Source organism: Catharus ustulatus, chromosome 3, assembly GCF_009819885.2.
Source record: "Catharus ustulatus isolate bCatUst1 chromosome 3, bCatUst1.pri.v2, whole genome shotgun sequence".
NCBI classification, from domain to species: domain Eukaryota; kingdom Metazoa; phylum Chordata; class Aves; order Passeriformes; family Turdidae; genus Catharus; species Catharus ustulatus.
Window position 1 is genome coordinate 48,978,490 of NC_046223.1, and position 26,778 is coordinate 49,005,267.

The 26,778-nt window shown below is 38.5% G+C and overlaps 1 protein-coding gene across 2 annotated transcripts; it reads right to left on the reverse strand.

Annotated features, from left to right (window-relative positions):
- Positions 1-7,046: 7,046 nt before the first annotated feature.
- On the reverse strand, positions 7,047-26,174 carry TAB2 (TGF-beta activated kinase 1 (MAP3K7) binding protein 2). 2 transcript variants are annotated; one of them, XM_033055582.2, is made up of 6 exons: positions 25,985-26,174; positions 19,275-20,787; positions 12,470-12,630; positions 11,751-11,844; positions 10,321-10,401; positions 7,047-9,096 (listed from the first exon to the last, which is right to left on the reverse strand). In XM_033055582.2, the coding sequence occupies exons 1-6, from the start codon at positions 26,084-26,086 to the stop codon at positions 8,951-8,953; spliced, it is 2,097 nt and encodes a 698-aa protein (XP_032911473.1). In that variant the 5' UTR covers positions 26,087-26,174; the 3' UTR covers positions 7,047-8,950. The 2 variants fall into 2 exon arrangements, with proteins under 2 accessions (XP_032911473.1, XP_042635057.1); XM_042779123.1 differs by lacking the exon at positions 25,985-26,174 and adding an exon at positions 22,595-22,688.
- Between the last annotated feature and the right edge of the window lie 604 nt (positions 26,175-26,778).

The following is a 26,778-nucleotide window of genomic DNA, read 5'->3' on the forward strand; positions in this document are numbered from 1 at the left end:
ACCTCCAGGATACTGCCATGGCCCAGCCTGGAAACTCTGCTCTGCAGTACATGGCCTCTGAAGTGCAGGGTAACCTGCCCTGAAAACAAAGGTTCCCCCAGGCTGGCCTTGACAGGATTTGGAAGGAAGCAAGAAGTACCAACTTGGCTCCTGCCTGCCTAGGGACCAAACACTCTGTGTCGGTTTAAGAGTACAATAAAACCTTGCCAGCTCAGGGGCGACTCAGCAGCACGTATGCATTACATCAAGCCCTGCACCACCAAACACGCTAGCAGAGAAGTCAGGAGAGAATGAGGAAACACTTGGTTTGGGAGCTAACCCTGGCCATAACATGGTATAACCCCTCACAGCACTGCAGCAGGCTTATCTTCTCCTGACTGGAAAAGGCTAAAAGGGCAGGGAAAACAAACTCCATTGACCCAGGTACTGGAGGCTTGTAAAAAAACATCTGGAAAAGGTCAGCAAGCATGCTGGCTCACGTTACTGCTAAAAGACATGCAGAGAGAGCTAACTGTGCCTGTGCCCTGACAGCTGCAGGCACCCTCTCAAACCACTGCAGGAAAACCAACCAGAAGCAGCCAACAGAACCTGCAGGTATGGAGCAGCTTTTGGAGCTAAACACACAACAGGAAGGCTTGGGACAGGGGAAATCCCACAGAAAGTCCTGTCAAACATGAGTGATGGCTGATGCTTTAGAGGATCACACAGGAGTTGCTAACAGATGAATAACGACTGACAAAACAAGCCTCTGAGCAATCTAATTCATGTCACCTACCACAAGCCCTCAGCCACAGCTTTTTCACTGGTTTGTTTTATTCATTGGTCTTTATAAGGTTGGGTTTAAACGCTTTTACTCTTAAAATGAAAATAAAAACAATTAGGTCATGGCAGTAACAGCAGAAGCCAATTGTGATGTGAAATGAGCTGTGTTACCTTCCTGAGACTCATCTGGAGTCATAAAACCAAAATCCAGAAAAATATATTAATCACCACTTGCCAACATCTTCCTTTCAACTGCAGAAGTGAAAGCCCTTCCACACGAGTCAGGAAACAGCAGCTGCGACCAAATGATGGGCAATGCCAAGATCAGCCATTCCCTGTCAGCCCTAGGGGTGTGCCATTCCAGTGCCAGAACACAGGATTCATAGCTCACTAACAGCTCCACAGAGAATGGGAGCATCCGGGAGTGTAGCCCTGTAAAGCAGTTACAAGGACACCTCCAGCTGGGGGTGATGCAATCCCAGCTCTGAAGCATTACTAATGCATTTTGTCTCAGTCTCATGAGATGAATTTCACATATGAAATGAAAAGATACTGAGCTGAAATCACCACATGGCAGCCCACCACCTTCCGGGTCAGTACCATGACTAACACAAGTGTTTCAAAATCCGAGAGGAAAGCATGGCTACCATGATGATCAAGTGAGATCTAGATGCTGACTGAAGTCTTGCACTCAAGCACTGTGTGCAATCAAGTGTCAATAGGTTCAACCCTGCTACCAGAGTTAAGGGACTGGTCCAGGAAAAGAACAGGATGAAAAGAAAGAGAATGAAAACCAACATGAAGCAATAGATCAGGAAATAGATGACACTTCTCTATGTAACTATGTAGGACATACCTTTGCACGCCACTTACCTCATCATGTCCACTTTGAACATGGTTGGGCTTTCAAAGTTGGAAGTTCCCAATTGTGGCATCACATGGCACAGTGCTGCCCAACAGTTGTGTTGGGGGCAAATAGTAAATCATGTCAAAAGTAAAGTACCTCTCCCCATCACTCAACCCCTATGAGTTTTTCAGGAAGCACTGAGGACTGGGACACATGACAGTTGCCTTGAAAAACAATGAAGTCTTGCTTCAGAGCAAACTCCACATTTGCAGTGTGGAGCTTGGCAGCCATGGCTGTGGGGCTGGCAGAAAAGCACTCCCTGGTGAGATCCATCAGGGCAGCTGTAGGGTCCATTAACAAAAGGAAATTCAGCCCCTGGCGATGCTAGCTGGCTGTTCTGTTTCATTTACTCCAGAGTCCCAGGGCGAGAAGTGAAGCTCATGGGGGAAGAACAGTGGCCAGGCAGGACAGCACTCAGTTTCCTTAGGGCTTCTGAAAGTCTAAGCCATTTAATTTAAAAGTATCAAGCTCAGCAGGAAAAAACCCCCACATTACTAATCACTCTTAAAGACAGAAAGCTTTTCTCATGTCCTTCCACTCAAAAAAGACAATTTTTTTCTCACGTACAGGGCAGTTGTGCCAAGGATTACGAAGAGTTTCCAAAGCCAAGCATCATGCTGCCTTTCCCCGCTCATCCCCTTAAACCCAGTAGCAGCTCAGTTGGAGCAACACAGTAAGATTCTCTGTTGAACAGCTCCACTTCTTCAAAACCTTAATATTCAGGAGTACGCATAGCAGAAAAGATGTATGCACCTCCAAATGCTTCTGCAGTCACAGGGGAATTGCTCAACTTTCTCCAAACCACTGAACAAGTCTGCAACAGGCCATCAAACCACAAGCCATCAAATTTCAAGCTGGGTGTCCAATGACAGCATCCAACATCCTCTTTGTGACAGCAAATATAAACTATAGACATTGGCAACCAAAAAGTGATTCTTGCAGGCAGAAAAGATGCCACATTAAATTAAAATTAATTTATTTATTTACGGCCCCAAAACACAGAGGGAAGAAAAAGGCTTGCAAAAACCCCAAAAGATAAATACTACTTCTAACCCAAATTTTCACTGTAGCTACTGGATAGTTGCAACAAAACACAGGAAACTTGGCCTGAGTGGTTGTTCAAGTCTCTTATAAGAGATGAGAAAAGCAAAACTGAAAAGACAGAGGCAGAGATGAAGGCACAAGGAATAGCAAAATCCTGGGGTTGCATTCTGCACACTGCCATGGCACAAAAACAGAGCATCTTTTTGAAACTGAGCCAGTGACACAGCAATATTGCTGAGATGGACAAGCCAAGGGCCAAGCTGGGTGGGGCTTTGAGCAGCCTGTTCTAGTGGAAGTTGTCCCCACCTGGGGCAGCGGGAGCTGGAACTAGATGAGCTTTAAAGTCCATTCCAACCCAAACCATTCAAAGACTCTCCGGTACCTTTTAAGGCCTAAGTGGTATTTCGTGCTTTTTCACTACTGTACACAGGCTCACAGTCAGGACTAGCCTCAGAGTAGGGATGAGACACAATGCAGCCAAACATGTCCTTCTTCCAAACAGCAGCTCTCTGTGACAAGTAAAGACACAAAACAAGGACAAACAAGAGTAAAGCTGCATAAAGATTCATCCATCCATCCATCCATCCATCCATCCATCCATCCATCCATCCATCCATCCATCCATCCAATTTTGTTCTACACAGGATACAGCCTGTTAAATATCAAACATAAATTTAAAAGTCAAAATAACCATCAAAAAAGGGTTCCTAACTTACCATTTACAGCTAACTTGAAGTACCGAGCTGCTCCCATGAATAAGTACATTGTAAATAAAGCCTTTTATATCAGCTGATGAGCCATTATGTACATGCAAACATTGCTTGTTTGTAATCTTAGATCAACATTAAAATGCTATAAAACTATTTTTTTATTTAAAGTTTTTGGGATGATAACTTCTATAATCAAGTGTTCATTACAAACATACATTAATTCTCTCATTTGAATCAGGTTTCCTATCACCTCAGAAGAACTATCAATATTCATTTAATCTCTCTTGAACTCCTAGATTTACTACCTGAATTAGGCAACACCATTTTTATTGGTTTATTGTTGCACTACGATGGTACATAGCTAATCCAGAATTAATGATGCGTGGGCTGTTCTTTTGAGAATAGTGTTGCCTTTAAGGAATTAGTGTCCAACCTCCAAAACCACAGAGGCCAAGCAATCCCCTTTACATGCAGGTACCTCTTCTCTATTGTAGGTAAGCAAGGAACTCCAGGTACTCACTTCCCACTGTCCTCTCCTCAGGAAAGCCTTGAGAACTTTTCCTTGGCATGTAATGAAACGTGGTAAGCACAAGACCTTAGCGCACAATGGAGACGTGGCTGTGCTGTCAGCACATGCACAGTGCTGACACCAGCATTTCTCTCATATAATATCCCAGGTTCCTGACTCCAACACACCCTGTCCAGCTCTGAGGTCTTCTGCTTGCCATGTTTTAGTTTGTATGTTACAGCAGGGTGCAAGGAATGCAACATCACCTGCTTCTGTATGCGGAGAACAAAGGGTAGAGCATTCCTTAGTCCATTTCCTTGATGTCTCCAACACCAAATTCCTCAGTCTTGGACTTTCAATCACTTGCAAGAGGAACCTGAATTTAGGTAAAGTTTATCAGTCACAGGCTGATAAGGTCTGCTGATATCTACTAAGACAAAAAGGACATTAAAATGCTTAATAGACGGCATCTCCATTAGTTACCATATCAGCTACATCAAAACTATTTTGGCACCTCTGCAGTCAGATGCAATGTGACAGGGTTTTATTATTTTAAATAAACTTGCAAGTCATAGGCAGTTTGAACCCCTGTAGATAATCAATCATTTTGGCTCAAAGTCCATCTATAAGTACACGTGCATATCTGCAAATTTAATCAATGAAGAGAACAACACACTGAGAAAATTAATCAGCTAAACTCAGCAGCACTGCAGTGGCTGAAGACTGTTACATTTTGATTAAATATTAAAATTATTTGCATTTGTGATGAAAGCATAATTAGACACACTGCTGGAAATTAACATGTCTGAAGTCTTGACTGAAGCAAAAATTTCTGAGAGTTTCACCCAGTGCTCCCTCTGAAGGTGGCACTGTTTGAGTTCTACTGTAGATGCTATCCATACAGCAAAAACCAATTAAAACTAAAGAATCATATCAAAAAGTCAAAATTGAGTCTGATAATATAATTTTCAGTGTTTACCACCACTCCCAATTGTTCCTATAGCACTTCAGTTTGTCATAGAGCCTTAAGTCTCCAAACATTTCATACTAACTCTTCCTGTTTTCTCTCAGTACTTTTAAAAGTAGTTTACACAAAATATGAATGTTACAAGGCATTTTGAACTACATAAAATCAAAGACTGTTTCTCAAAATTAGCAATAAAAGAGCTATTCAAGCAGTCAGGCTTGAAAAAGGAATGTACTGTAATTATTCTGCCCTATGCCAATGAAAATAATCTAAAGTTTAATTTGCATTTGCTGTTCAACTTAGCAGGGCATTTTTAACAAATATGAGATTAAATATCAAAGGATTTTCTTGCTAAATTTAGAATGAAACATAAGTAATAGTTGATGTGCATTCACAAGCTGCACTACATATTCTTTAAATAATACTGAAAAGTTTCTGCCACTGCTTTGAAGCAGTAGGAGTATTTTAGAATACCAAAGCAGTATTGAAAATAGTAAATACTAAATTTAATAGATGACTTCTTTCTAATATTCCTTCCATATCTTTAATCAAGTCTTCCTTTAATTTGTGTCCAGGCTTCAATATACATTCAAGTTAGAGGAATTTGATTGAAGAAATATAGTACTGATAAGGATACTTTCCCCTCTGATCATCTACAAAACACACTAAAGGCAGACATTTTAAGATCACAAAACTGATTAAATTCACATGAATAAAGCAAATAGACAGTAATGAATACTGACCAGACAGTTTTAAAGCAAATCTATCGTTAGCTTGAGACTGAAGATATTGAATCTCACAACTAAACTGAATTTCATAGGTGCCACACTTGGCCACACACTCCTGGACAACAGAATAGCTCTACTGCTTGGAGACTGCACAACACAAACGTTTTTCTAAAATATGTAGAAACTAGCAAGGTAAACTGGTCAGTTGCACAGAGTTGATGTCACACAGCAGCCAGGTACCAGCTGTTTCATTGTTACATTTCTAAAGTTACCCCAATTCTGGAACTTGACAAAGTAATAATCTTAAGCATTCACAAAAAATACAGTTCTAGGTCACCCTTCAGACTGAAATGCTGAATGACACACTACATTGATATGCCACTACCTGATGATATATATGACCTCACATACACAAAGAACACAAAACTCTTGAAGGGGAAGGTACAAGTCTGGAATAGACACTGGAGACATAATTTCTCTTATGCCACTGTTCCAGGATCAGTTACTGAAAAGGCTGTCCAACACACACTCATGTTGAGTAGATAGCTCTGCCCAGCTAGCTGGAGCAAGGATGCAAGTTTCTTTTTTTTTTCCCTTCAGAAAATAAACATTAATATTTAGGGAAAAGATAAATTATGCATTTCATAGAATGAGCAGGATTCCATCTCACCTATTTCTCCAAATATGCTCTTTCCACCCCTCAGTTGACTGGAGTTTTTAGTTTCCTTTATAAATACATTTGCCCCTCTCACTCCAAACACTATTTCTCGTATTTCAGATTAAGGCACTATAGTTAAATAATATGCATTAAGGATTTTTTTTGCTGGATCTGCAGCTTATTTTTTCCTTTGCTAAATCAGTTTATAGATGTCTCCTGAAGGCGTTTTACACAGCATCAGTATGTCTCAGGAAAGCTCAACTCCACATAACAAGTATCTGCGTGTTTTAACAGGGTCCAAGCGGGAAAGACATGTCAAGGAACACTCCACATCTCACAGCATTTATATCCATAGCACCAAAACACAATCATTAAACTGTGCTTATATCAATATAAGTTTGTCATCTGTTACCACAAAGTGGTTGCCCATTTTGATGTAGAAAAGTACTTTAAAAATCATAAAGCCCAGAAGCATGAAGTAAAAGGATCCATGTCTACCTTATTGCTTTATGAATAAGTGAGTGGGTCTTTGATCAGAAAACAATCTCATCAGTGCAACTTTATGAAATACATTCCTTATGTTCACTGAATTGGAATTAAACAGAATAATGCATGGCAGGAGAGACAAGGTTCAAGAAAACAAAAGCTTAAATAAAAACTCTCATCCTAAGAAATCAGCCTGCTTTTAATACTGTTAATACTTATTGTTCTGTTGAGTATTCTGTTGATCCACAGCATGGAAAAAGCAAACAAATCACAAAAGAAAACATTAGAATATATTTTTTTTTAATTTTTATAAATAACTTATCTGTTACAAAGGCAGTTTACCCAGCTAAATCACAAAACCATCAACTCAAGATATCCAAATTAGGTTTTATTAATAAACAGGTAAAAACTGATTTGTCAATCTTCACATAGAACTGCAGATGAAGCTGAAAAACAAGGCCTCATTTTATAAACAAAATGCATTGAATGCAAGTGCTTTGGGTCTACTGCCTAATTACCTGGGATTGACATTTTCTTCCCACATAAAAAAAATGCAAAGCCTTCAAAACAAAGGCCTCTGTGCATTCACATAGATCACTTGTAAAACTTCTAATAAAAGTGTCCACTGGCGGATGTTTACAGTGGGTGACAGTCTACTTTGTCTCTTGCTACATTGTTAGCACTCCCTCCAGCCTCACTAAGCGCTGCTGCTACATAATTCTTTTCGTGCCGTCTTTTATGCATAATTGTACTGGAATTCCATTTTCTTGATCTCGGTTACATACATCCCCGAACATGTGAGTATTTTCCTTAAAAAAAATAGATCATCAAAATAAGAGATGCTTGAGGTTGCTTCAGTGTTCAAGTCTGTTTGATTTCTCTTTTCCAGCCTTTATTTCAGTTGTCCTAAATATTGCTATCCTTGTTTTCTATAAATATGAGACTTCACCACAAAGTCAGGTTTAGAAACTGGCTGCCAAAACAGGAAAGCATTTAAAGTCCTTGAACAAAGCTGTATGATGCTGCTGCTGTTGATTTTGGCACTGTATGTACTTCCCCAATGAATCTCTCTTCAGGAGTCTGCAAGACACCCAGCAGATGAAGCAAGCTTAACTCGGATGCTGATCTGTTGGTGGGTTGAAAGTTTCCTAGTATAAAGTTTCCTCACACCAGACAAAATGCTTCCTTTGTGTCACCCACCGTAAAACTCAGTGTACAGAGTGAACTATATGCATAATTCTTCCAACTTTTCCTGCACTTTTACCACGCTGCATCTGCAGGTCTTCACAGATCATCAGCATTTACAAGAGCAATGTACAGAACGAGCAGAGGAAAGCTATTTTGTGCATAGTTTCTTATTAATGCTCTTATTTTAAGGCATTGCTTCTCTCAGATAAAAGCTTAAAAAAGGGGACATGATCGTGCTTAATCACTTAAAGGGAAAAAAAAGAAAGTTAACAAAAAGACTATTACACTATACATACAGAAGTACAAGAAAATAATAAAGGTGAGGAAAAGAAATCACTTAAAGCAGGCTCTAGAGCTATGTACAGTAGGAAAAGCTTTGGGGTATTTCACTGTGTGTATTGTACAGACAACGCATGCAGTTTTTCCTTTTCATCTTTAGATGTGATTGTACTGATTTCTGGCTTCACAGAGATGTTTTAAGGGAAGACAAGGTAAACTTCACTGATTTGTGAAGTTCTTCCCTTTATCAAAGGCACTATGTGGCAGCAAACAGTTTAAATATTTAAACCTTGTTCCTTTTAAGATCTCCTCTGTGCATGTAGTGTTTCATTGAACGTTCTCAAAACAAAAACACTAGCACTCTATTCCTTTCCCCTGTCAAAGTTCAGTAGTGACATGGGGGTAGAGAAGAGGATGGGCAACACCCAGGCACTGAACACGGTGTGTGTTACCGGTAATACTGTACATGGTTTAGGCAGCTGGCGAGCCTCTCAGCCGATTGCCCTTCAGCTGATCAGCGCCAACTGCCTGTGACACAACTCTGAGGTATTGCTTGCTCTGTGGACTGACATTTAACATTAGCAAAATACCATCTCATCACACCTTCCACTTTACAAAATCCTATGCATAAATGCGTTTTTTTGCCCCCCCAATGCCTGGACAATTCCTTGTATGTTTGCTACGGTTTTACGGAAGGTAATGGGCCTGTTGGCTCAGAAATGCCTGGGCATTTCACACTGTTCACAGCGATTTAAGGCTGGATGATTTAAAAAAGTACAGGCAGTACAACTCCACTGAGCTCCCTCATCTTCATCTGTGTCGGGAACAGTCTTTGGTGTTTTCACAATGGGCCTCTGATCTGTGACATGGAAGAGATAAGATAAGCAGTTACTAACTGAAAACAGCATGGAAAGAATTTTGAGATTTTTTTCAGTAACTGAGAGCTATCTTGCTCTTCTGAGAACAGCACAGTTATTAAAAGTGACAGAATCAGCCTTTTACCACCCCCATGACTACAGCTTGATTGTAGGTCAGCCAAAAGGCTCAAGGTAAAACTACAAAAATCAAGTTTCCCATCCCTTAACTCTGCTTTCTTCCCCCAGTTCAAAGCTACTGCATAAAACGGAGGTAAAATTTGCAAATTAATTAGCACTGGAAACATGGACAAGATTTAGAAGTCTGAGATCTATGGAGTGGTCTAAAATTGATTATGACAAGAAGTATGTGCTTTGTAACCCTTTGACATGTTTAACTTTTTGTCTTAGAAAGAAGGTAGCAGTTCTTAAGCCAGCTCAGCAGGCAGATGTACTAAAGAGAAACCATTACCTGGCTCTGTCATGCTACAGAGTAATCCTCCCAACTATACCAACACATCTTTTTGCATGGTGTGTTAGACTGTAATCTTCACTTATTTTAAAACAGAAAGGAAGAAGAAAGAAAAGAAATGAAAAGGATGAAAAGACACAGGAGTGACTTCTTAAGTTAACGGCTCCCTGGTTTAGGCAACTGCAAAATCCTTTTAGCCCATTATTTTATCTGGAGAACATCTCATCAGCAACTAATCAATAGCAATTGCTGCAAAATGACAGCAAGAGTTCCAGAAGTACAATGGTACTGATCACAGTTGCAAGAAGAATTATTTTTGTTCTTTTGTGAACAGCAGTATTTCTGGTTTAAGTCAAAGCCTACATGATAGCTAAATTGAAGTTCAAAATGAAATGAAAATTAAAGTTAATGAAGAACTAAGATACCGAAGTCATCTGAATGAATTTCACTGGTTCCTAAGCAATACACTCCATGCTCATTTTTAAAGAAAGATGGATACTTCCATTACATAAATTACCTTACAATATATTATCTTTAACATAACCCATTTAATATACTTCTCTTTCCTGAATGTATGAATAGAGAGGAAATGAGAGCAAACAGAAGCATACTTACTGCCAATACAAATAAAACGCAAGGTTTGTATGCTTTTCAAGTAATCTATTTCGTAATCAACACCTAAGAGTCGTAAATTAGAACTTGATATTAGATACAAACCAGGTATTTGTATCAAATCCAAATTTTATCAATACAATACCTTTGGGTTTTGGTGGCACGGGACCAAGAAATCCAATATTATCGTAAAAATTATGAATAGCGCTGGGATTAAAATGTGGTCCTAAAAATAAAAAAAAAAAAGAAGTGCAGCAGTTTAAAAAAATAAACTTGAATAGGGAGGTATATTCTTTTTTTCTGGCACTAATTCTGCAACAATACTGTTATTCACTCATCACCTTTTATATCAAGGTATCAATACAGACCTAAGTGAGATATAGTGATTACAATACACTTTAAGAAACTTACTGCCCAAAATATGCACTATAAAGTCAGAGACAAAAATCTATCAAACTAGACTCCTTTAAAGGTATCTTTTTCTGCTACTCTTTAAAACCATTTTGTTAGTAAATCTTAGCTGACTTTTTCTAAATTGCAACTTTACTCAGATATCTTACCTACAATGCAGTATTATATATGCTTAGAATTAAAACTCAGAGGAAGTTCTAAATGCAATTTACTGCAACAAGCAAAAAAAAAAAAAAAAAATCACCCATCAGTCACTCTATTTAAGGTCAAGTTTTTAGAGCAGCATTTAAGGTCAAGTTTTTAGAGCAGCATTACATTTAGCATACCTGCCTACCTCCTCCTGAACTTCAGGTTTATTATCTGAAGCAGAATTTTTGCGGTTCGTGTCCCAACTGATCTAACAGCTCACTGCTCTGAAAGTGGGAAGTATCAGTTCCTTCCCTCTCACTATCTCAGTCCTCCCTTCCTGTGCCTCTCCCTCACATCAGCGGTAGCAAGCTTTTCCAGCAATGCAAGTTTTAGCTTGGCTCGTGAACAGAATCCTCTCTGCAAAGGATCTAAAAAACGAATACAGAGCCAGAGCTCAGTAAGTGGCAAGAGAGAGAAGCAGGAAGAGAGAAGGTTTTAGTGTTGGCAGTTCTTGAACTGGCTCAGTTGTCTCATAATTTCACCCCCAAGACCAAAGGTTGTGTCCCTGCAGACAAGGAAAGCAGAGAGCACACTGGAAGTTACAACCGTACTTTATATTTGCTAACTCGAGACACTACAGACAAAACAAAAAACACAAAAAACAAACCAAAAAAAAAAAAGAGAGAGATGGACACACGTGTAATTGTATTGTCCAAGAAACTTACTCCCTTTCTTTGGTACTAAATAACTAAATATTCCCCCCCAGCATTTAAAAAATAAATGGCATCACAAACTTCTGCCTTCTGAGCCAAGTATGAAATATGAATGACTGTGGGATTAGGAAAATCATATGGCCAACAAAAACAACAGGCTTTAAAGACATTTTCTTCCATGGTTTCACTAAAAATAATGTGATGATTTTGCAAAACATGTTTATATCCATAATTTATGACATAGACTTTTTTGAAACCATGTGGACAGTGAAAAAAAGAAAATCAACATTTACAGTTACTGATGTACTAAGACATACTGTACCTCTTGCTTGAAAAAGATCAATCTCTTTGGTTAGGCAATCTATGTCTATCTGCAGCTGTCTGTTACAACTTCTTAACTGTTGCATTTCTTCCAGCTGAAAAAATAAATCTGCCTGTTAGACTAATTTTCCCAGTTTATGAACAGTTACTATTCACGCACAGATAAATAGCATTTAGTTATTTCAGAAACGATGATAAAAGAATCTGCCCTAATGACCAGCTTTCTTTTAATCCAAGCATAATCTTACAAAAGCCTTCCAGACTCACTGAACAGTTTGCTCTCATCAGACTTCAGAGCAGACTGAACAACTCCAAACTGCAGTAAAGACACAGCCAGTGGTCTGGTCCACCAGATCAACAGATGATCATCCAGTACTGAAAACTGGTGCATTAATCAGTTTCTTTGAGATCAGTATATGCACCAAAAAGTACCTGGTGTGATAGCAGTATGAGTATTAACCTGTAAGGACTACCAGGTCAAACCTTTTGTGACAGCCTTTAAAAGCAATACTTCACAAAGCAACTAGCGAACTGCAAGATTGTGGTTAAATGACACATTTTTAGTCTTTACTCTAAACTCCATGTTTACCAGCTTAATTCTAACTACACTGCCTGTCCATAGTATATTGTCAATATATGAACAACTCTTCCTTTAATTTATTGTGACAGACCACACTTGCTTGTGGTTTAGGTTTGCACCCTACAGACGTTTCAACTTACTGATGGAATTTGGGAAACAGAATTCGATCTTTTCAGGCGCCTTCGTGTTAGATTATTCTCCATTTCATTGACCTCTGATTTTAGTTTATCCAACTTTTTCTTTTGAACCTCAAGTTCTCGTTGAAGTCGCTCCATTCTGGCCTTCTGGTGTACCAGTAAAGCTGCAATACATAAAGTCCCATTTTATCTACTTTATTATCCTTCACATGGCAACATCAGATTAAGATGCAAGTTAGTATTCTTTTGGGAAAAAACAGGAAAAACCACTACTACAGACTGCTTTTCCAAATTTCCTCACTGGAAAATCTCTGCCATAAGACAGAAAGTGCTGTATTTTTGAAAACAGCACAAACTAACTACAGACAAGCAAATACGAGAAAGCCATACAACGTAATAAATAGCCATGCAAAATTTACCTGTAATTTGTAAAAATCTACAAATGACTACCTAAAGCCAGGAACAAATACTTCTTTGTGTATTCATCTTAACCATTGTAAAACAGGTAGCATGAAAAGGATTTCAGACAACTGCAATATGGAGCACTATATATGCTTATTACAATCAGGATTGGATCCAGTGTTAGTAGAACCCACCACATGAAACCAAACCAGAAATAAGCACATCACTAGCAAACTGTGGTATTTGTCAAAAGCTGGACTGTATGTCATTTTACCCCTCAACTACGGTGCAGAATCATTAGCTCAGCTTCCAATTTATGAAACTGCTTACTATTTGTAAAGCCAAAGGCACAAGGAGACCTAATTTAGAAACAATGAAGTTAACATTCAAACCACAATTTTTGAAAAGTATAAAGAACCCAAGTAGTAGATGATACAAATTAATGCAATCTAAAAAGTTTATTTCATTGCAGGCAGGTTTACTATTAAATATCATCACAAAAGTAGATATCACTGCTCAAAGTAATAATCACCTTCTATAAAAATGTATTTCATTAAATAAACCAAAGAATAATTTTAACTTCTGCACAGTCACTCATTCATCCATTAAACTAGCAATTCATATCAACTGTGATCAGTTTCACAGACTATGAATACTTTTATTATCACCCTGGAAATTATAAAGAAGTAGCAATAACAAGGTATTTTAAAAATATCAAATTTGCCTCACAAAGTCTTTAAGCCAAACTGTAGCTGGAACATGATTTTTAATTCCTCACAATTTCTTCAGGTACCCAAATATAAGAACTACTCAAATCTGTTTACCTAGGTTTCCCAAATAGTAGCAGAGGAAAAAAAAAACACATCAAAAAGATGCAACCTTCCACATCTTTGGCAAGCAGAACTACCTTCTCCTGCAGCTCCTGCCTGCTCATTCATTCATTCACACATGGCATTTTGTCTTCCAGAGGCTCTTTAAAAGGAGGAACCATGCCAAACTATTTTTGAACAGTGTTACAAAATGCAAGGCTGTACTCAGATCCAGCCTAAGCTTTTGAGCCACAAATGTTCTCAAGATACTGAAATGACACCTAGTTTCTGGTACATTTCGTTCAAATCAGAGTTTTCATAAACATACCTTTGTTTTGGGTCACAGTAGTTGCGCTAGAGTAAAAATGGCAGCTGTGCTCATATGTAAAATAAAAATACAAAAACTGAAATCTCAAGATAAAGATTTTTGTCAAAGACTGGGAATTATCAGGTAAGTAATCTCAAGAGACATTCTCTCCTCTTGAAAATCTGCCTTTTACAAACAGCAAATGTAGCTGCAAGTTAAAAGAAAGGAAATCAAAGACTACTTTGCTTCTTCTTCTGCAGAGTGTACAAGCCCTTTTTCTTTCTACATTTTATTTCCACTTTTAGACAGTTTCTTCTGTTTTCATTACCTTGGTAAGACTGCTGAGGCAACACAGCCATGCTCCACTGCCCAGACTCAGAAACCCTTCAGACCTGTCAAACTGTGGATGCAGGCTGCTGGCAAATAGCCAGTGCAGCTGGATGTGGTAGGTGAGGAGCGTTGTTCCCAGAATATCAGGTTGCACGGCATGGCATGACCTCAAGAGTTCAACTACGACCAAGACTTTGCTTGTGCATCCCTCATGTCCTTTTTTAAGCTACTCTTGTAAAGGGAAAAACCCATCATTTCTCATTTTGATGTTCTCTCACTTGCGAGGTTTAGAAATTCAGCTGTCATTACGGAACTGCACAAGGAGGAGGAGGCATTGATGGAAGCCCACAGCACTATTACATGCTTTTCATTTTCATGTCATGTCTGGAAAGTTATGCAATTTATTCTCCAAGGAGCTTTGTGACTACCATCTGACAATTTCAAATCCCAACAGGTTTTAAAAACACATTAAAAATTACCATTGTGATTAAAGAAGAATCACTTGATACCATTATGCTATCCTTCTACTATTAAAAGTAACTTTGATAAGGAACTTGAAAGAGATTGGTTTAAGTGGACACTTCCATATATAATTTGGTAATTTTGTTTAAATACCAATTTGGCAGCTGCAGGAAAACAATGGTGGGGGGAAGACAAAACCCTCCCTGTATTTCAGTGCAGTAGTTATGAATGGAAACTGGCAATTTAAGTATTCAGCTCCCTCTAGTGTTGCTCAGAGCAACTGAAAACGTTCAGAAAAACAATGCAGTTCAACTTCTTAATTAAATAACCTGCAAACAGGTTATTTGGCACATTTAGCTTTTCACACTTGTGCACATTTGCATTCAGCACAGTGCAGAACACTTCAATGCTCTGGCAGATGCCACTGTTTCCTCTGACATCCAAAGTGCACATTTTTCGCATAAAGATTATGCATCATTATAATTACAAGGAGGAGTATAAAAGTCTGGAGGACAAAAGTTCACTCTTCCTCTCCCAGAGACCTTTTCAGTCAGGCAGTAAATATACCTTTAATTTTGTAAATGTATGCATAATTGTTTTCTCAAAGACTCTCTGAATGTGAATTTTAAAGTTAGAGTGTCTTTTAAGTGTTTCTAAGAGAAATTCTAATCTAGGAATACGATTTTGCCCTATCCTAGAGACCTATGTATTTCCCAAATCTCTTAGTTTGCCAGATACGGAGGGGATTTCTGGCAATGCAATTACACTGTGGCAGGAGGTTCACGAGAGTCTCAAAACACACTTATGCTTGTGCATGTTTTCAAAACCTGTATTTGAAGCTGCACAAAATTCAGTCATCTGATATACAACTTCAATAGATCAAACTGGGTTTTTTTTGTTTTGTTCTCTCTTTTCAATACTCTCTTCACTTAATTTTTTAAAAAGAGCATCAATGAAGAGTTGGGCCTGATATACAGAGTCAAATATAAAGTGTTATTTTTTCTTAGACCACATGATGCAACAGGCTCAGAGCCCCTAGGAGCATGGGCCACAGCTGAATCCCATTCAAGTTCTTTTTCTTAACCATCTACAAGAACTGGCTAAGAATTAAAGATTTGTTTCCTGCAGCTTTATTTCTTTTTTAAAGTTTTAAAAAGCTCCAAGAAACCAAAGCAAGACCTGTGAAAAATGTCAATTTACTGATCTAGTTTATTAATTAATTTATTTACATTAAAAACACAGTGGCAAGAATTGCTAAGCAAACATGCTCCATATATGTGACTTTAGTTGGTACCAGTGATTCACTCAACTTTGCACACCATCCTCTTTCAAGTTAAAGAAAGTAATATGAAAACATCACAGTAAAAGCCATGTAATATTTAACCAAAGGACTTAAGTTCCCTAGTAAGAAAGCCTAGTGATTTTATTATGCAATTTCTTGATGAGATGCCTTCCCATTATACAGACGGAAAGCTATATGCAGAATGACCAACTATAAAGCAACTGATCAGCCTCACTACTTGTCACATGACACGCATACAGAGCATACATCACAAAATTGTGAGTACAGAATTTCCACTTTCTAACAGGATTCCAATTCTTCATCCATAAGACACTTCATATTAACCTAAATTACATACAAAAATCTCACTTTACTTCATACGAAGAGAACCAATTATAAATTGTAATCTCTGCTAATTTAATGGGAATACTCCTGCACACTAACAGAATGATTAACAAACAGAGGAGCATAAAAATGCTCCTCTTTTGGTTGTCCTTCTGGGCATGCACCTAGCCTTACTCAGTTCACAGCATTATGAGTTTTTACTGACTTCAAACAGTGGACACATGCACCCAACATTTCCACAAGCGAGTCCTCAGTATGGCAAACTAGAATCCTAGAAAATAAGAAACATCCCACAGCAACCAGCTCTGAAAAGTCTGGTGACAGCAAGTTTCTTAGGATCATGGAGTCAGTGCCAGAGATACAACCAAGCATTCCAGGGAAATGACACTGATTTTATCTGAGTAGCACTCACTCCTGTACACATTATATAACCTCCAGGTCTGGCAGCAAATAAGACAGATCTGTGGCAGCCTTCTACTACCCACTGTGATTTTCTTGGGAGGGAAGCCTGAAATATGGAAGGAGACTGAGGTGTCTACACACACTATAATTAAGTAAAGCTTGTTTGGTGGCAAGCAGCAGCATCTACAGTGGTCCAACACATCTTCTTTCCTCCTGCATTGGGCCATGCATATAAATGTAAAATAAATAAAAAGAGCAAAGGGAATTTCATTTGACATCAAAGCAACTCCATCTTCCATCCCAAGGTTTCTTTTCACCCAAGCCAGTTTCCATTCCCCCTGTCAAGATAAGGAGCATTCTGACAGAAATGGAAAAGCTGATGAAAATACATTTTTCTCTAATCATGGCCAGAGAAACCACTCATCTTCTCTGGCTAAAATTAAAATGAAACAAGCATCTCACATGGAAGGATTCTGGTAGTCTGGCTAAATCATAAACAGTTTAGAACACAGAAAACATGAGGTAACTCAAATCCCTTTTTGTATACAAGAGGGGGAAAAAAAACCACTGTTAAGTGTAAGAAACATGTTTAAAAGCAACAGTTAGGGCTTCAGATATCGATATCATACAAGTAAATCTATTACAAATTTCTCAACTTTCCAAATATTAATTAATAAAAAAATGTTAGAAAAACTTCACTTATTGCAGTAGAAATGGAGCACACATGCAGGAAATGCAAAACATCTCTGTACATGTGAAGAACTTCATAAGTATAAGTGCACTTTCTAGTGAAGGACACAGAAGGATGGCGATTTCCTGAGGTCCCTAAAGTTGTACCAGCCCACATACATGTACACATCATCTAAAAGCTGCAGCTTGCCTTCAGGAAGAGCTGGGCCCCACAGCAGATATGAGGTCACAGCAGATATGAGGTCAATGCTTCTGGAACTCCAGATTGTATATCAAGCTTGCCTCACCTCAATAAACTGAATACTAATACCTGCAGCTTGTAGAGATTGTGCAGGAGGTTACAGTGGCCATCACTACCAAGAGTACAAGAGACAAAGAAGTCGACTGTTAGAAGTCAGTCCCCTCCAAAGGAAAAAGAGAGAAGAAAGAGAAAACTCCTCAAAAATATCTTAAGTGCAGTTTTGCAACCAACCCCCTAAAAGTACCCAACTTGCTTGGCAAGCAAGTTCATGATCTAGAAGAGTGTTTAGAGCCTAAGGGCAAGATTTCAATTGCTTAATTTCTGGTATATGACGTCTTCCAGGACTAAGACTAATGCAGATAGGTAAGTCTCCCTCCAAAGTAAGATAAGGAAATACAGTCTGGAGGGCAATTTTTTTGTTTACCTACAGATGAATTTTCTGAAGTTTTTTATGCACTGAACATAAGAGAATGTAAGGATGATTAGCTTTTTAGGCTTGACACATAACCTTTGGAAACTTTTGAGTCAGGATTGACTACTCCTCACCAAAGGAGTAGTGCACAAGCTAGAATCAATTTTTTATTTACTTCATTAACACAGTACTCCAGATGCAGACCTGGTTTCCAGTGTCCTGATCACTGTACTTACACAAAATAAAATGGTTAAATTAATCTGAAGAATGTTTACACTGGTTGTGGAAGAAGACAGTTTTTTAAATTCTGAATTGTTTGGTAAGTCCAGAGAGGACCAACGAGGTCAAAGACAAATTATTTTGACAACCTATCATAAATATTGTTTAAACATCCTAAGACTCATTCAACATTTTTATGTAAAAAGCTTACAGGAGGGTTAATAAACCATCAAGTTGGTAATAAAAGCATGCAAACCCATGAAAACAGAAGAAAAAGATTAACAGATGTGTCATATATTCTAAGTTTTACCCCTCTAATACCACTGATCCCTTTGGTTTGGTGTTTCTTCTCACATTTTAAAATGTAACAGAAGTGAGTGTCAAGACTTTAAGCATTTTATTGTCAGACACACAGTAGGAAACATGGAGGTCAGGCCAACACTTTGTCCCATTAATTGCTTCTGAAGTCTGCTTTTCTTTCTTAAATAACACTTGCCCCCCCAAAAAAGGAACATTATCCAATGCAAACAGTACCTCAACTGATTCAAAAATCTGACAACTGAATTGTAGCTTTAAATCACTAGGACAAGTTGAACAAACGTAGATGTTTCTTTCATAGCAACATAAAATGAAGATGGTATGACTCCACTTCATTAAACAGATAACATATCTATGCAAGACAAACAGGAGAATATCTCCAAGTATTCAGTTACATGTCTTTACCATAAAAAGAAATCTATGATTTGCTTATAAAATGCTTTTATTTATTTAGGAAACACTCACAAATGCTAAAATTAAAGCTACTGTATTAACATCACAAAAGTTACTAGCTGTTTCCTGTTCTGCAATCTATACACTGAATTGACAACCTGGTCAAAATCTCTACAATTTATATTAAGAATATTACCTTGCGTGTAGGCAGCATCATCAGATCCCATACTCAATTTCCGTGCATCACTGATCCTATCCACATGTGCTAAAACAGGGTCAGTAAGATGCTGGATACCCTCTGGTTCAACAAAGTGATCAGGAAGGTTTAGAAGGTTTGTAGGTTCAAAAGTTGGGGACACTACCCCTGGGGAAACTGCAGGGGGCTTATTTGGAGAAACTGTAATTTTAAAAGTATATTTTGTGTTAGGCTGCGTAACAACCACTCGAGGAGAGGTTGCAGTGGTGCTGTTGCCCACTGCTCGACTCTTGGGTGGATGGTGATGAATAAATGCAGGACCCATGCTTACTTGACCAGACATATTCCTAGCAGTAGTTGATACTCCAGGATTTGTCGATATGAAAAGCGTGGGTTGGTTCCGCACAAGTTGATCATCTCCTGTCGTGGCATTTGCTGAAATGTAGACCTTGGGCTGACCACGTGTGATCACTTCATCAGTATTTGGAGGACTGGCCGATATGTAAACAGTGGGTTGACTTCTACTTAATGTCTGGCTGTTGAGGGAAGAGGGAACAGTGGAGGTGCGAGGGCCAGTTGAACGCAATTTAGAAGAACTGTTTCTCTGTGGCGGTTCAAGTTTGATTTCAATTTGATTTTTGCGAGGTCCTGTGGATATATTCTGAATGTTGTATTGGCTATGAGCAGAAGATTGTGAGCTACCAGATGAATGAATCATAGGTGCTTGTGGAGTAGTAGGAGAACTGATAGGCATGTACACATGAGAAGTCTGGTGGCCTTGCTGGTTTGGCTGTGTTGAGTGTTGCGATGAGGTATGTGGCGTAGTACTGGATGTAGGAATAGTAGTCCAGGGACTTGGTTGCGAAGGCTGGTAGACTTGCTGAGGGTGCATGGGATTAAACTGAGATGCCCAGCCTGGCTGCTGCTGCGTCTGTCGAGCGGTACCACTAGGAGCTGTGATGTAAGGCCTAATGTAGATAGAATTTCCCTGGGGACTGTTAAGTACAGGAGGAGGTACACCATGTATGTGCAAAGACGTTGGGGTATTGCGACCAGGCTGGATGTTTGGGGCTAAAGTTACCATAATGGGGTTGAATCTGGGTGTTTGTTGAGACAAGTTAGATACTCCTTTGCTGCCTAGGTGAAATCCAAGATGCTGCCCTGGATTAGAAGCACTAACTGCATTAGCCATCCCGAAGACATTAAATCCTTGTGGAACCTGCGCAGGTGCTGTCTGTGGTTCCTGCTGAAACAGTTCATTGTTGGACTGACTGGTTTGAAGGTGTCCATCACTAACACTGTGAGTTAGAGTCCTACTTCCATTCATTCTACCTCCTTCTCTTCCATGGTGATAGACGTTCTGTGACTGCAAATCCAAATTAAGAGATGTCATGTGATTTCGTAGTCCAGGAATCCCAGAGTCATCTGAAAAACTCAGGTCTCCTTCACCGTAGAGATACTTTGTGCTCTCCTGAGAGAGAACTGCACAACAGGCATCCAAATTATTGTTATTCTAAAAAAGATAGATGAAAGTTTACATTACTGACAAAATACTGTCACAGTATGAATACATCCAATCGTAACTGAAAAATTAACAATAGAGCATCAGATAGAAAGCTTTAGGTGGCTGGCTAGCATAGCTGCTCTACACAAAGGGCTTGCATGGGAAGCTCACTGCTCTGGGAACTGTGACTCAGCCAGTGGCACCAAGGGCAGAAATCTGCATTGCCTCTGAAGCAGTGACAGGGAGATGCTGCACCTTGGCAAGCTAGCTTTATACAGTACGATACACCTAGGGTGAATACTTTCTCTATTCCTTCTCAGTTTCAGAACCATCTTCAGCAGAGACCAAATCTCTGGCTTTAGGGAACAAAATGACAGCAGGGATGGATTCACAGCATCTGCATAGTATTGATTAATAACTTCAAAACAGAAATAAAAACACATGCTTATTTTAAATGTCTTCCCAAACACTTCAATACCAGTTATGCATTACCTCCTGCTGAAAACAGAAAGCAAATCTTATGAAGAGAAGAAACATGCTGACCCAAGGAACTGTACATGACTTCAGAAGAAATGTAAAAATCCAGTTTATACAAATACAGCAGGATTACTCTTTTGTAAGATAAAGCTATTAATTGAAAATCCAGAGGACAATTGTGTTTTCGTTTTAAACCACTGGTTGCAAAGTTTTTAAATACTTATATTCTTGCCTTTTAAAACCTGTAATAGGATGACTTAGAACAGAAACTACAGCCTAGCTAATTCTTTTTAAAGAACATTTCAGAAGCAAATTGCTAATCTCTCACCTCCTTTTCCACGTTTAATAATATTGTACTCTAATCTTTCCAGTTCAGTTTCCTACATAAGGATTTTTAGAAAGAGTGAACATGCATCAGTGATCTAATTTCTTTATACTGTGCTCTGTCTTCATCACCTTTCACACAGAACCCCCCAAGAAATAAAGATTAATACTTTCAGCCAGAAGAGCACCTGTTCAGGTCCATATTATTAATACTATATAGGTGGCAAATCCATCCAGCACATAGAAACAGTTACTAGAAAAAAAATGCAGGTGATCAAGGAAAAAATTTGCGTGTGCCAAGTAGCAACATCATCAGTTAGTTAAAAAGTACCACAACCAGATAAACTGATCCATGCTACATGCTTTCTATTTTTGTTAAACTAGCAGACATTTCTCATTCTTCAACCATGATGAAGCTCACAGTGTTGTGTAGACATAGCAGGACTGTCTCTACCTTACAGATTTACATAAAAAAAAGAAAAAAGAAAACAGAAGTGGGGAGGGATAAGGCTAAACTTCACCAAACCAAAACTACGTGTTCATACAGACCAGTACAGTTCTGAATTCTTCCAAATTAAAGTAAAAAAATCCCCAAAAAAACCTCAGCCACAAAACCTTTTAAAATGACAGGATTTCCTAAAGGCTATCTAACAAGCCAATTCTATATAAGATTGCTGCAAAAATGTATTCAGAGATATGAAAAATGGATCAAGTTGATGATATGTATATTGGCTCTAGTTTTGAATAAGCACCAGAGGACAAAGTAATCAAAGGAAGTTAGTAGTGAAGAAAAACACGCGGACAGAACAGTGGGTAAGAAAAGATAAGAACAATAGCCTGGTATTTGTTGTAAAGGAGAAAAGGGAACCAGAAAAGGGAAAAAGATAGGATGCCACAGAAAAACAAGCTAGAAAGATTTCAAAGGCAGATTTTGCATGAAGTGAATAAAATTATTAACAGAAAGGCCAAAAATACCAAACCAAAAAGGAACAGGCCAAGCTTGCAAGGCCCTTACATTCAGCTTGAATGCATTTCTTTGGATAATTTTTTTTTTCTTTTTAAAGATCGCATCCAATCAATTCCAAAATTTCAGTGACGTCAATGAGAAAATTGGAGAACTCAAAGGGGAAACCGGGGTACATGGAACCCCTGGCATCTTCTGGCTGGCAGAGGCAGAGTTTCAACCGCTTCTAGCTCTTTACAGATCACAGAACCGGTTGATGGCAGAACTGAGCATATTCCAGCAAAACAATACCCCTCATCTTATCTCTGCCCATGTCCCAATTGAGTTTAAAATGTTGGCACCCTGAAAGAGAAAGAAAAAAAAAGAAAGAATAAGAATGCTGGAGGGAAATGAGGAAGCAAGGAGAGGACGCAGACTTGAGCAGGTACAGAATGCTCTGGACACAAAAAATAGAATAGGGAACAATAGCCACAGACTGTGGACACTGCAGTGACTCCTTTAAATGAGGAGAATGGGAGAGCTGAATGCAGGAGGATTGTTGGGAAGAAGAGAGGGATACAAAACTTTTAAGGAATATTCAGTGCTGTCAGCCCAAGACTTTTTACTCCCTAGATTTAGCAGTTTCCTCTTATTAGCTCTTTTGTGGTCCTCTGTTTTCAGTATGCTGTATTACGTATTTCAACAGTCGGTTATTTACCTCCAGGTATTTGCATATTCTCTTCTCCTTAAGTTTTTCATTATAAGCATATAATGCTATAAACCTTTCTTTAGAAACAGCTGTAAGTGATTGTCTACAAACAATTCATGGCGGATGACTCAAGTATCTGTACATTTTCTCTGCACAACTCATAGTGATACAAAAAAACCCTTTCCTTGTTATAAAAGCCTCATCAATAATACTATAAACTGCACAATTGCTTATATTCTTTCAGATTCTCACCTGGCGTATTCTTGCAATTCCTAGCTTAAAGTAACTTCATCCTGACATATAATGCCTGCACATAAGGTACTGTGGGGGCAAGGCATTTCTTATATCAAATGTCCTCAAGTACTTGTCTTTGACCTAAACTACACTTACTGTCTTTATAAGAAATTCCTTCCTCTATGTTCAACTACAAGGTGGCAGAACTCAGGATTCAGAAACTGTTCCAGCAGCATTGAAAACATGTGAACAAGTACTCTCAAATTCTGCTTTTCAATCTTTCCCATCAGCCCAAGCACAAAATTTGTTGGTTTGAAGAAGTCACGTTAGGCAGCTTTTTTAACAACCCCAAACAAACTGAAACACAAACAAACAAAACCCCAAGCCAAAAAGAGTAGCAAAGCTAGAATTTGCATCAGAGAAACCCAAGCTCATGAAATTTCAAAGAACCACCAACATGACAGGATTTTCACGGTGAGTCTTTAGCTGTCAGTTCACAAAAAGGTGGCTTTCCAGTGACAGTTTAATTTAGCAATACTGCACACATGGAAAATTAATTACCCTAGAGTGTTTTTGAAAGATCCTTGTATGAAAGCTACTTAAAACACTTCCCCATAAATCTGTCATAATATGGGATGTGCAGTACCTTTTCTTCACAGTTATAAGTCTCTTTTTATTAAAACCAGGTATTCAATGTTATGAAGACCGTAGAGTCTCTTAAAAGACAAGCATTAGTTCTTAAATTTATGAAGAATTAAATTCAAAAGATGATTACTGATGCATTCATTCCATCAAGTCCACAGACCCTGCTGAACAAGCAGTTCTGAAGTTTGAAGAACAAAACTATACTTGTAGTATAAAGTCCTACAGAGCACTAACATAAAAATAGTGTACAGTCCTGAGAACAAGTACAGTTAATTTATACTCTGGTTCAGTTTCCTTTTCAGCTAAATAATGAAAAAGAAGGGACTGGAGAAAGCTTGAAAGCTCATGAGTCCCAAACAGAATTTTGCCTTTTTGCAAATCAAAACCACTTCTGTTGATGAAACACACTTTTCACTTTTTCTTCTTACTCTAGAAAGACTGGAGAGTCATGATAAAGTGTTGGCAATATGAATGTTAAATTGTCACAGACAATCTTCCCAACATGACAAACACTTTATTTGGACGTATGCGTGTGTGAGTACATATACATATGTAAGTATAGAAAAACATGTATTTCCTACTAAAAAGTACATCTAAATATCGAACCAAACAATTACAACATAAAGAATGTTGAATCATAACCACAGATGTCCTAGCCATAGTCCAGAGACAGTTAACTTCTGGGAAGCCATAACCTAACATTTTTCCTATCAGTGTATACTGATGATCAGTATGACTATTTGGATAATTCTCTTAACCAGAGCAAATAAAACGTTGAATATCTTAGAATGAAAAACAAAATCAATCAATATGGATGCTTTGAATCAATGGAAAGTGCAAAGCAAACATGTTTAAGTAACATAATTAAATAAGCCTACCATCATTTGTTATCTCTAGGCATTTAGGTGTCCCTATTGGGCTTTGGAAGAACAAATTAATTTATCTTCTGAAGTAGCTAACATGATGTTACAGAACAAGAAGCTGACACAAAACATGGTATGTGTTCTGATAGTGGCAGAATTACAAACAGACAGTTGCATGTAGAAGTTGAGAATATGCAGCTTTAGCACTAACTACAGCACTGGTCAAAAATGTTTTGTTATTATCAAGCCCAACAGAAATCCATTAACTACATACTCCAAAGGTACAGCAAAAAATGAAGCCCATCTGGCAGCCAAAGCCCTGGGCAGATGCACACCACTGCCTCACCCCCACTCAGATCTAACATGGTGGAGGCAAAGCTACAAGCACCTCACCCTGCCTGAGAGAGCCCAACTTGGATGTGTGGCTGTTCCCACATTGCACTCCAGGCTCCCTGCTGCAGAGGGTACCTAAGGCCACCAGTGCTGGTTCTGCAGGCCAAGGGAGCTGGGAATGGGCATCAGGGCCAACCTGCCCGCAGGCAAGGGCCCACCTTTAATTCTGATGGAAACCAGGTACAAAGTTGCTTCTGGACCTGTTCCAACACTCAAATAAAAATTAAAATGAAATTTAAAAATGCCACACTTTGTAGCATTGCCTTAAATTGTCCATGCTGGACTCAAGTTGGCTTTGCATCCCTCCTTTTGCCAGAGTTAGTTTTGGCTCATGAGATGGTCAACAGGCACGAGCATATTGATTGGTGAGACAGTAGTCTGAAAGCACACACTGATTATTGATTTACAAGCTGATTTGCTTTGGACCAACCCTGATTAGGTTGGAAAAAGAGAGGTCAATGTAACACTTTGCTTGCTGTGCAATATAAAGAAATTGGCTGCATATATTTGTCTCATTTATAGAGAAAAACAAAAACATCTGCTTTTAAAGGGGACATCCACACAGAAAGCTTAAATTACAACACCGCTTGCTTGTACAGGCATGAACAGAGCACTGACCTGTAACATGCATCTGGATACAACACCTTCAGGTACCTCAGGAAACTTCTGTCGCAGGTCATGTAAAACCTGAATATCAATTTGTTGGCTTCCTTGGGCCATTCGTATATTGCCTGGTCAGGATTGTTTTTCAACAGGCAGTTTCAGGCCTTAGTAAAGGGAGTACTCATCTCTTCTGTCCCAGCATTTTCTGGAAGAGAAAGGAAAGCCTTGAGACACCAAAAACAGGCACTTCTGATGAAAAGAACACTTCACAAAAAACTGAAACATGTACAAAATCCCGCTTCAATTAAGCAACCTAAGTCAGTACTTCATGCTGATGTTTTCCCGTGCGATATCTCTGGTTAAGTAATTGCCCTTCACGCACTCATAACCTTGAAAATTGCCCAGTTATAGACACATATGAGAATCAGTTTCCTTCTATCTTTGGTTTTATACTGATATTATAAAATACAATAAGAACAAAAAAAGAGACTTGATTTATCCAAGTATTAAAATTATTTGGTTTAAGAACAGCACTTCTACATATTTTAAACAAAACCAAATGAGAAGTAGTCCACATCAAACACTAGAAAATAGTGTTCATTCAGCTTTTTAATCTACTTGCATTTTTACTTTTACCATCATTGGTTTTGTTTATGTTGTTTTGCTAGGATATTGTGGATATAAGTTCAATGTCACTAAGTTTCAGAATTTACTAGCAATTGTCTACTTGGTTTTTGCCCAGCATACTTCAGAATACTCTGAAATTATTACTAGAAGGACAACAACTTAGGCTTCTTCAAATAATTCTG